General features: G+C 47.8%; 1 protein-coding gene and 1 pseudogene across 4 annotated transcripts; one reads left to right on the plus strand and one right to left on the minus strand.

Moving 5' to 3' along the window:
• Positions 1-1,877: 1,877 nt before the first annotated feature.
• Positions 1,878-7,251, plus strand: PDP2 (pyruvate dehydrogenase phosphatase catalytic subunit 2). Of its 4 annotated transcripts, none has more exons than XM_060085095.1 (2): positions 1,878-1,918; positions 4,233-7,251. In XM_060085095.1, exon 2 carries the CDS (start codon positions 4,287-4,289, stop codon positions 5,877-5,879), a length of 1,593 nt encoding a protein of 530 aa, XP_059941078.1. In that variant the 5' UTR covers positions 1,878-1,918; positions 4,233-4,286; the 3' UTR covers positions 5,880-7,251. The 4 variants fall into 4 exon arrangements, with proteins under 4 accessions (XP_059941078.1, XP_059941079.1, XP_059941081.1 ...); XM_060085096.1 differs by having other exon boundaries at positions 1,914-2,000; XM_060085098.1 differs by lacking the exon at positions 1,878-1,918 and adding an exon at positions 2,012-2,122.
• Positions 3,540-3,870, minus strand: LOC132480738 (large ribosomal subunit protein eL30-like; annotated as a pseudogene).
• Positions 7,252-11,608: the final 4,357 nt, after the last annotated feature.

The following is an 11,608-nucleotide window of genomic DNA, read 5'->3' on the forward strand; positions in this document are numbered from 1 at the left end:
TCACCAACATTAGGTATTAATCATGTTTTAATGTTTGTCAGGTTGACTGACAAAAATCGGTATATCACTTGAATTCACATTTGCTTGGTTTTGAGTGAGACAGAGTATTTTTACATATTTTCTTGGAAAATGACAGCTGAGCTGCTGCTTTCCCTTTCTCAGGGTAGAGATAATTCCTTTTCCTTCATTTTTTTTCTAATAAGACCTCGTGACAAGGAAGCCGTGGGAGACTGGATAGGGTTCTTGGGCTAGCCATCATGTATAGGGAAACTGAGCCGGTTATAGCCTTTAAACAAAAGTTCCAGTGCACACAAAATCCTCAAGGGTGCATTTTTACTTTGGAAGTGGTGTGCGTGTGGTAACTTAGAAACTCAGTGGTTTCAGACAGCAGAATGATGTAATATTCTCAGGAAAGTGTGGTGAGGGCAGCCATCTGTGTGTCCCCTGTAGTCGGCCCAGGGCCTGACGTATCGTAGGCACCCATAAGCTGTGCTGCCTCTGTCCTGAAGGATAACCCTCTATAACCCCAAATGGACTATATATACAAACTAATAATAATTGTACCCATTTATTTAGAATCCCTTGGAGTTATTTTTAGTTTAAGTCCGAAACAGTCGTCTTAATATCCAGGAAGAGAGATATTGCCAATTATGACTTACTGGTAGAACTTCCAGAAAGGGCCAAGGGTGAGTGGCAGTATGAATATCGTATCAGAGGCAAGTCTGACAGGAGCTGTTTTATGGCAGCCACGTCCTTGGATCCAGGTGGGCTGGGCAGGCTCCCCAGGTAAGCCAGTGTGTCTTCCTTCCAGAAGACCACCTTTTCAGGGCTCTAAGTGGCCTTTTCTGGTCGTCTCCTATTTTTCTCTGCCTCCAGGGAAGACTGCACTTGATTTACCAGAGGTAATAGATGAGTTCTAGTAAAGCAATTCCAGCAGGCCATAACTGGAATTCCACAATGGAAGGGACTGAGGAAATATCTGGTGTCCTGGTTCTCAGCCTTTCTCAATGTACCAACCACTAACTATTGAGGTAACCATCAGTGGCCATGCCAATGTAATTGTCAGTTTAAGGCCCAGTGGTTGGTGGGGAGCCAATGAAGACTTTATAGCAGCAATTTGAGCTGTAGAAGGGTCACCCTACCTGATCTGTAGAAGCTGAGCAACTAGGGCTAAGTTGAAGTCACAGGTGGGGAGACGAGATGAGAAGGTTGCAGTGGAGTGGGAGGGTAACTGGAGGCAAATAGTTGGATTGGCGAGATATTTAGGAGGTGAGATGAACAGGATTAGATAACAGACAGGAGACGGGTGGGGGTGAGGGAAGAGGAGTCAAAATGACTCCCAGGCTTGGGGCTTGGGTCTCTGAGCAGATGATAGGGCCGTTACTGGGTTAGGGGAGGAGAGGAAGAGCAGGTCCGGCAGAAAGATGAGTTCCAGACAAGCTATGTTTAAGGTGTACATAGGGCCTCCAGAGGGAGGCGTCCAAGTGGATACAGAAGGGTGTGGCGCCTGGGAGAGGGGTCTGAACTGGTCAGCACAGAAATGGAGAGGAAGCCGTGGGGTATTATTAACAACAGTAAGGAATGGGAGAGGTTGCTCGGTTTGGGGTGCGCAGAACGGGGAGGGGGGGGTGTCACGTGGTGGGGGTGCTCAGCGGCAAGACTGCCCGGTCCCAAAGCCCGGCGCCGAGCCTACCCAAGGTCAGAGCCTGAGGGAGGTGGGGGTAAAGGTTGGGTAGGATGGCCGGGGGAGGGGGAGGAACCGGATTGGGCCCCTCTGGATCCCGCCCTCCCGTCTTCCTCAGCCATTGGGCAATTACACTGTCCATCAGGGGCCCGCCTCCACAGATGAACCAATAAAGGGTGGCGAGAGGATGCTTCCTTCTCTAGCTGGATCAGCACAAGAGGTCCCTTCAGGGAGGTGAGTCCGGGGTGGGGGCAGCCGCGGCACCGTAGGCTGGCGCAGAATTGACTGACGGACCCAGCGGCTTTGGCGCAAGCGGGTGAGAGGAGGACCAGGGTGCGATGTAGGGAAGGGGTTGAGCGCGGGATGTGAAAACCTCTAACCTCGCCGGGTCCGCTCCGGTCCGCAGCATCGGCTCACGTGATGGGGTGGAGAGTGGAGGTGAGGTGAGGTGAGGGGGCGGGCCCGCGGCGGACGGAGAAGAACCTTGGTCACAGCTACGGTCACCTCTCTCGCGCGCACGCGCCACGTGGGCTCGCGGCCTTGCTCAGGGCCTTTGGCTGCGTACCGGGACTTCCGCAGTAGCTGTTTCAGCCCTCGGAGTACCCTCTGTGAGCTCAGCATCTCAACTGAATTCCCCTTTTTTATAGACCCGGAAGCTGGGGCTCAGGGACGTGGCCGCGCCAGGGTTTGAGGGAGATAGGGCTTGCTGGACTTCGGAGGCCGCGCTCTTTCTTATCTGTGAGGCTTGACTTTGGGATCTGTTTTCTTTAGATACGCGAAATTGTTTGGGTCCGGTCTGCGGCAGACCGCCTTGCGTCGTGCATCGCCGCCTGGCATCTCTGCAGGGCTGGGGGTGGGGTTGGGGGGCGCGGGGAGGCGCCCTCTGCACGCCTTGCCGACCGCACCAATTCGTAGTTCGGCGGGGTGGGCTGGGGAGAGGGGGCGGTCCTCAAGTGTCGGCACTCTCCACACCCCAATAGACAAACTTGAGGAGAGCAGGATTCATAAACGAAATCTGAAAACACGTGGAAACTCTCCTCCCGGGTCACCAGAGAAAATAGAAAATAGAGCAGCTTTTTTTTTTTTTTTTTTTTTTTTTTTTTTTTTTTTTGCGGTGCGCGGGCCTCTCACTGTTGTGGCCTCTCCCGTTGCGGAGCACAGGCTCCCGACGCGCAGGCTCAGCGGCCATGGCGCACGGACCCAGCCGCTCCGCAGCATGTGGGATCTTCCCGGACCGGGGCACGAACCCGTGTCTCCTGCATCGGCAGGCGGACTCTCAACCACTGCGCCACCAGGGAAGCCCAGAGCAGCTTTTTTTTTTGGTCTGAGGAAAAATACCACCAGAGGCTGTTGAAAGTGCTAAGAAACTGCTTCCTTCATGCCCTTGTGGAGGCAGATGTGAACCTTTTGGAACTCAGTTTGGCAATATGAGTCTACACCCTTTGACCTACTGATGCCAGCCTTGGGAAATAAGTAGGTTAAAACCTAAGTAGGGGAAAGGTTGAGGTGTTAGGCGTTCCAGTTTCGTATTTTATAAGTAGAGAGATAGTGGAAACAACCTCTAATCCCCAATGATACACCTAATGATAAAAGTAATAATACCTTTTTTGGAGCCGAAGGGTTATATTTCTTTAAACCATCACAAAACCTTATGAAACTAATATTCCCATTTCACGGATGGACAACTGGAACTCAGGCAAGTGAAGTAGTGTGTCTGCTGCTAGACAGCTAGTATCATACCTAGTGTGCTTTTGGGCCTCTGAAATTGCCATGTTTAGCCAATGTTTGAGGCATTCATTTACATACATGTAGAACAAGCTCTGGCCAGTTTTATTAAAGAAAAATTTTACATGATTTACTTTTCACCAGTTTCTTCTGGCTTGTTTCTAATCATCACCTGGATCAGTGTACATACTCTGTAATACTTTCCTCATGCTGTGCCCAATTCAATATTATTGCCGCTGTAGTGATGGACACCAGTTTTGGCCAACATGACGTAGTACTCTAGTTCAGATCTCCTCAAGGCTGGGCCGTTGTTGGCGAGGAGGACCAGGTTCGCTTTGCCTTGTCTGATCATCTTCAGAGTCTGCTTGTACCCCAGCACATGCTTTCCACTTACCATAACCAGCTGGAGCCTAGAATTGATCTGACTCCGGCGACTTTTCCGTCTTCTTTGCTGTCACCATCTTCCTGGTTTAGGTGCTGGATGGCGTCCAACAGAGAGCAGCCACCAAGATAGCTAGGGAGCAAGAAAGAGCTTATATTTAAATGAACACTTAAAGCCTACTGGGGAGAGTGAACATGGGAGCTGGGCACAGGGCCCTGGCAAGGGGAAGGATTTGGGAAGGAGGAAAAGGTGGCCCCTGGGGGTAGCCCTCAGTGACTCTTTAAGATCAGAGAGTGTTTAAAAACCCATTTTCTGAAATGTGATTATATATTATAATGGGAGGTACGGAGACTTGCTTAAGTATTTTGAGATTAAGTGTTTTCAGAAGTCATTATTTTAAAAAATTAAATTTAAAACTTTCTTAAACTCTTAAATTTTCAGGTTTAAAAAAAACCCTTTTTGCTGAAGGAACACATTTGCTCATACAGTTTCAGAATGTCAAGTACTGTGTCCTACTGGATTTTCAATTCTGCAAGAAACAGCATTGCCACATTACAAGGGGGACAACGTTTATATTCAAGGTATGCCTCAAATAGGATTAAATCAAAATGGAGGCTCTTTCCCCAGGGGCCAGTCACCCTAAAAAACAGTGCCTCATGTGGTGGCATTGCTCTGCAGAAAGCGTATAGACACACGTCAACAGAGGAAGATGATTTCCACTTGCCGCTCAGCCCTGAGCAGGTAAATGAAGTGCTGCGAGCCGGTGAGTCCGCCCACAAGATTCTTGACCTTGTCGGTGGTGTCCCAAGTTCGGTGTTGCGGTTTGAGAGCAACCAGCTGGCTGCCAATTTCCCAGTGGAGGACCGGGGAGGTGTAGCCGCCTGCCTGCAGACCAATGGGCTGATGTTTGGCGTCTTCGATGGACATGGTGGCCACGCATGTGCTCAAGCAGTGAGCGAGAGGCTCTTCTACTATGTGGCAGTGTCACTGATGTCCCAGCAGACTCTGGAGCAGATGGAGGGGGCGATGGAAAGCATGAAGCCCCTGCTGCCCATTCTGCAGTGGCTCAAGCACCCAGGGGACAGTATCTACAAGGATGTCACGTCAGTGCACCTTGATCACCTCCGTGTCTACTGGCAGGAGCTGCTGAACCTGCACATGGAAATGGGGCTGAGCATTGAGGAAGCATTAATGTACTCCTTCCAGAGGCTGGATTCTGACATCTCGCTAGAGATCCAGGCCGCCCTGGAAGATGAGATGACCAGGAACCTTTCACTCCAGGTTGCTTTCTCAGGGGCAACAGCTTGCATGGCCCATGTCGATGGAGTTCACTTGCATGTGGCAAACGCTGGTGACTGCCGGGCCATCCTTGGTGTCCAGGAGGACAATGGCATGTGGTCTTGTCTGCCCCTCACCCGGGACCACAATGCCTGGAACCCAACCGAGCTCTCACGGCTAAAGAGAGAGCATCCTGAGTCAGAGCACAGGACAATCATCATGGACAACAGGCTGCTGGGTGTCCTCATGCCCTGCAGGGCCTTCGGGGACGTCCAGCTGAAGTGGAGTAAAGAGCTGCAGCGCAGTGTCCTGGAGCGGGGCTTTGACACCGAGGCCCTCAACATTTACCAGTTCACCCCCCCACACTACTACACTCCACCTTACCTGACGGCCAGGCCTGAGGTCACGTACCACAGGCTGAGGCCCCAGGATAAGTTCCTTGTGCTGGCCTCTGACGGCCTGTGGGATGTGCTGGGCAATGAGGATGTGGTGAGGCTGGTGGTGGAGCACCTGGCTGAAGTGTGTCGGCACAAGCCAGACCTGGCCCAGAGACCCGCCAACCTGGGACTCATGCAGAGCCTGCTGCTGCAGAGGAAAGCCCAGGGGCTCCACGCCACCGACCAAAACGCAGCCACACGTCTGATCAGATACGCCATAGGGAGCAACGAGTACGGGGAGATGGAGCCTGAGCGGCTGTCGGCGATGCTGACGTTGCCCGAGGACTTGGCGAGGATGTACAGGGATGATATCTCTGTCACTGTGGTGTATTTTAACTCAGACTCGATTGGTGCATCTTACAAGGGGAGTTAAGAGTCTCCCATCCTGTTGCCAAGGTTAACTTAAATGCTCTTCTAAGACATTTTCACTTATTCTTAAACTGGCTATTTACACCTTGTTGTTAAAGGGCAGGCAGATGTAGCTTGCTTAGTAATAGACTAACGTGAGAGTAAAAACAGCCTAGGATTAAAAACAATAGTAGTGATTTTATGTCCCTGCATGTTTTGGTCACCTCTTCTACGCAGAAATAGTGGAACACAGAGACCGTAGACTTGGCTGGGGCTCGGGTAACCCAAGTCCTTTTATAAAGACACTGTTGTTAAACTGTGTCAGCCTGAGCCTGCGAAGTGTAAAATTAATCATGATTCCAAGGAAAAGAAGAAGTTCAGGATCTTCTGAGGTCTTGATACAAAAATCTGCGAATTGGTCATTCTCAATTCGTAATCATGGCCTTCTAGACTATGAAGGGAGGTTTTGTTTTTTTTTTATTTTGAACTTCCTAAAGACCTAGGTTTACAAAGCATATTACAGGACACTTTTCTATGCAATATTCCAACTTTTTTGTGTGTGTGATTTTACTTGTGAAAACATTTTGTAATGCTGCATTCTAGTTCCGATTTAGTTGATTTTAAAATTGAGTCCTCAAACTTGCAAACAGGCCTGCTCTAAGCGAGCATGCTTGGAATGAGTTTTCTTGGTTTTCAGCTGAGGGTGAAGGTGGCCAGGCCTCTGGACCAGCTGAATTTATTTGTGCAGCTTTGGGGCCTTTCCACTGAGTCCCACCCCCTGAACCTTTGAGCCATGCTAGGAGGTTACTTCTGTCTGAGCCTTAACTCCTTTCCTGCATTAATAAAATTTCCTCCAGGGTTTAGTCAATCTCTGCAGATTTACTCATAGCACTTAACCTTTCTGATTATACCTCTCAAACATTCTTCTAATTCCACCTAATGTTTCTTCCCCCTCTGCTATGCTGAACTCCCTCACCCTGCTGCTGACTGTACAATACTGTCTAGAAAGAATGCTCCCAATTCACATGGTTGCAGGGAAGGAGAAAATTCAAGATTGCATGTGGTAATTGTGACAGACAGTGTAGGCAGGACTGCTTATACAGTGGATTCTAGACTTAAAATTCAGCCTGAATCTGGAGAGGTAAAAACATGAAGGACCTGGGAACAGTCACTGAGTCTCCCTGGCTGCATCCCGAGGGGCAGTGGGGAAGAGGGAGGAGTGAGATTTTTCAGATGGGACACTTGCCCATAGACTGTGGGATAAATGGCCATTGCTACTCCTCAGGAACTAGGCCTTATTTAGTATAGGAGTTGGGGCAAAAACAGATGTAACCTGTACTGGCTTCTGTGGGCTGCACAGTCTGTGTTTATTTGAAAATTAAACCATGTGGATCCTTTCTGGGGCGACGAATTTCATGTTCTGAATTGCTGTAGCATTTAAACAACAGGAAATGTGTCCCTAAATGGAAACACAAATATAATCCCACAAAACTGACACTTTTTATGTTCCTGCACTGTCTTCATTGATCACTCTCCTCACCCCCTTCCGTACTGAAAGGAAAGCAAATAGCTAGGTTTGACTTCCACATTTTTGTTCACATTCAGGACATTCCAGTGTTGAGAAACTTCTAGCCTGCGGGTATCTCCCTGTGCATTTACTGATATGGCTTCATCTAAGAAATTCTCCTTTGAGTGCTTAAGCCTTGCTCCTTTTATTCTGAAACTATTAATCTTCCTTCTGATCTCCTAGATCTTAACTCAGAAATAAAACGTGAATCCCTATCATTCAGCTTGCATGACGGTTTGTTACTAGAGCCGAAGACTGCTTGTCTGACATGCTTGTTCTTTATGCCAGCTAAACCCTGGTGCACTTTCTCATTTACCGGGATTACAGTGTCTGAATCCTGTTTTGGAGCCTAGCTTGGGTCATAAATATATCTGATTAAGTAACCTGTGGGACAGTTGAGAGAATACAGACTTCCCATCTGTTCCTTCAAGGGTATCTGTGTTTTTTCTCAGCCTAATAGATTTCCTGCTTTCTAATTGGTATATTGAGAGAGAGGAAAGGCTGGTTTCTTGTCTGCCTTTTTCCATTGTGAACTCTGTCTGCTCTTGCCATGAATGCTCTAAGGAGCACCTCCTGGTTAAACCCCAGCATGTCTGATTCCCTGACCACAGTTCTGCTGTCACTGGCCTTCCTGAGGCACATGGGCTACCACTTGAGGACACTGGGATTTGAGAGGGGGTTGGTGGTACTTGTCAGGTCTTCCGAAACACTTATCATTCCTTTTATGTAAAGATTCTGATATTGAGACTTCTGAAATGAACTAAAAAAATGAGATTGAATCTTTAATGTTTAGGGTGTCACTTTTGAATAAAGTATGCTTTGGTGCTTTAAACAGCATATTTACTGTTTTAGGTAAGAAATGGTAATATTGGCATATTTTAGATATTGTTTTATATGTAAATAATACAGTTCTGCTGATTCTGGGGATTGGTCAAAATGGGTAGAGAAGTTCTAAATTCAAGTTAGTATACTAGGTCAAGTTACTTATTCAGTTTTCTGAGATGTTATTTGTGACATTAAAGCTAATTTATTATAATGAAAGTGTAAACTTTGAGGTATGTTAATATATAAACATATTTTTCCCAGAAGTACGATTGGCCTAAAAGATCGAGTGGGTTAAGACTTAGGTTAGACACAACTGAGCTGACACCTTTTATATGAGGGAAATAGAAACAGCTCAAACTTGAATTAAAGAATAGAATAATTAATTGTATAGAACACGACAGTGAATTCAGAGTGAGTCTAGCTTGACTCTTTCATCCATCAGCCCCTAGTGACCTATTTTTCGTTTGACAATTTTGGGGAAACCTTAACTTCCCAGGTTAAATCAGGATATCCTGGAACTGAGCTATCCTAGTTTCATTGTTAGTGGTTCATTTGTCTCTGAACATGACTCCCATAGCAGAGAACGCCCTGGTGTGGCTTTGAGGCTGGGGAATAAAGGCTGGTGGCACCGCTTTTTCCTGTGAGCTGCCTGCCACGTGTGTTACCAAGTGGAAAACACACATGGACTGCAGCGCGACAGTCTCCTGAGCAGGCTGAGGCTCTGTTCCCGATGCCTTGGGCACCTGATGTTTAGTTTAACTGGCCTCCTGGAAAATATTTCTTATCAAACATTTACTTGGAAAAATTATTAACCATGTTCTTTAATATTTACTGACATTTGTATTGTAAACTGTATACCAATGTTTTTTTGACATTGATTTTCTAACCATGAGAGGTATTTAAATGAAACTTGTAAATAAGAGAGGAAAAATGAGATTTGTTTTTTTTTTTTTTTTTTTTTGCGGTACGCGGGCCTCTCACTGTTGTGGCCTCTCCCCTTGTGGAGCACAGGCTCCGGACACGCAGGCTCCGGACGCGCAGGCCCAGCGGCCATGGCTCACGGGACCAGCCGCTCCGCGGCGTGTGGGATCTTTCTGGACCGGGGCACGAACCCGTGTGCCCCGCATCGGCAGGCGGACTCTCAACCACTGCGCCACCAGGGAAGCCCTCTTTTGTTTTTGAATATTCATATTTTTTAGGTCCTTAGGGTACTATATTAGGCCAGCCTTTGTTTCACCACCTTTATCTGGTCTGTTCAATAGTCCACCCAAAAGAGAAATTTCCTTTGCAAATTTTCGATGACTGCTGAGCACACAGGAAGTCCTTGCTTAATGTTAACAGTGTGTGGGAAGCTGAAAAGAATGAAAAGGAAGTGTGTGAAGGCTTTTGTTGTGAGGGTCTCCACACACTCAGGGCCAAGGCCTGCTGGGATTTCACATTATTTAACTGGCCTTGTAAAACCAGCTTCTTTGTTAATCTTAAATTCAGAGCCAGCTTTGGGGAAAATGTCTAGGCAGCTACCTAGATAGAGTTGAAGACCCCACTCCATCCCACCCGCACTGACTGAGTTTCATCTCATTGCATCTGAGAGCTCATGAGGACAGCTCCAATGGGTGCTTCTTAAAATGCAAATACAACTATTAAGTTATTACATTTAGTATGGGCTAGGGTGGTTAAACTGGGCCTTGAGGAGGAGCAGGTTTGGGGGAGAGAAAGGTAGAAAAGGGAATGTCTGAGGTCTGCTAAGGGTAATGGAGGAGCTGTTTCCTTCTTTATAACATGATAAAAACAGGCCCAGAGGCTTGAAAACTTGCCCCTGACACTGTAGTAGGGCAGGAATTTGAACCAAGTCCACTGTGCTGTGCACATGTCCCAATACTGGGCTTTCAGAAAGGGATAATAATGCAGGAAAAATCTCATGGCCCACTTTTGGCACAGGGTGGGTGGGTGGAGAAGTAGTGGGTGCTGACAAGAAGCTAGATGGATAACCCATGCATTCCAATATCCCATCGTTTGGAACTGATAAACATAGAGGGAAAACAGGAGAATTAAATTTTAAACATTGAGCTCTTTAACTAGAAGGGGAAGTCAATTTATACTGTTCTTTTCACCTCTAGAGTTTTTGCTTCCATTTTACTTGATGCTACTAAATGGCCTTAAGTAGTTCCCAGGCTAGTGACCCTCTGTATCGTGGGTAGCTGGCACTCCAAGCAGCTCCCTCAGGGATGGATGGGTGAACCTCTACTGGACCTCCATGGGTCATAGTGTCTTTGTTCCATTGACCCCTGACCTTACCTGTTCCTGGCTGGGAGGAGCAAGGGGGGATTAAGGGGGCCAGAGTTCCACTTCCGACTTTCACTGGCGAGGGAATAAGTGAAACCGAACAGGACCCTGTGGGGCCTTCCTGGATACAAAAGCTGCTCGCCCCCCCCACCAAGCCTCCCGTCTCCTGTTTTTTATTTGTAGAAAAGGCCCTGGCCCTGGTCTCCTAGGCTTTCCCAGAGTTCCAAAGAGCGGCACAAGAGTTACTAATTAGGGAAGTGAGGGAATTCAGAAACAAAGGAAAAGCAGTTAAACAACAAAAGTAATAACAATAGCTCATGGATAAAACAGTTCCTCCTCAAGGCGAATACGTAACAATCTGACACTTAGCTTTGAGTTGTTCTGAAGGAACTAAACCCCACCCCCCCACCCCAGGTGGAGGATGGTGACCGCGTGCTGACCACAAGCACTGTGGACCTCAGACTGGTTGGAACCAGAAGGCGGATGATTGAGATTACCAAGACATCACCCTGGAAATCCCTGCCCTTTCCCCAAAATAGTTGGAATAATCCTCCCACTTATTAACCTATGAAATTACCCAGCCCATAAAAACTAACCACGTAGGGACTTCCCTGGTGGTACCGTGGTTAAGAATCTGCCCGCCAATGCAGGGGACATGAGTTCGAACACTGGTCCGGGAGAATTCCACATGCTGTGGAGCAACTAAGCCTGTGTGCCACAACTACTGAGCCTGCGCTCTAGAGCCCGCAAGCCACAACTACTGAGCCAGTGTGCCGCAACTCCTGAAGCCCACGCGCCTAGAGCCTGTGCCCCACAACAAGAGAAGCCACCACAATGAGAAGCCCGCGCACCGCAGTGAAGAGAAGCCCCCGCTCACGGCAACTAGAGAAAGCCGGCGCGCAGCAACGAAGACCCAACACAGCCAAAAATAAATAATAAATAAAATAAATTTTAAAAAACCCCAAACCAGAAAACTAACCACCCCGTATTTCAGGGCTCCCTCACCTTCTGCCTATGGAAATGGGTATCTCTGCTTTCACTTTACTATGGCTCGCTAGCTCTTGAATTCTCCCCTGCGT

Source organism: Mesoplodon densirostris, chromosome 19, assembly GCF_025265405.1.
Source record: "Mesoplodon densirostris isolate mMesDen1 chromosome 19, mMesDen1 primary haplotype, whole genome shotgun sequence".
NCBI classification, from domain to species: domain Eukaryota; kingdom Metazoa; phylum Chordata; class Mammalia; order Artiodactyla; family Ziphiidae; genus Mesoplodon; species Mesoplodon densirostris.

Bases quoted from the DNA above. Each gene is read 5' to 3' on its own strand.
- PDP2 (XM_060085095.1), top strand. From the start codon at position 4,287: ATGTCAAGTACTGTGTCCTACTGGATTTTCAATTCTGCAAGAAACAGC.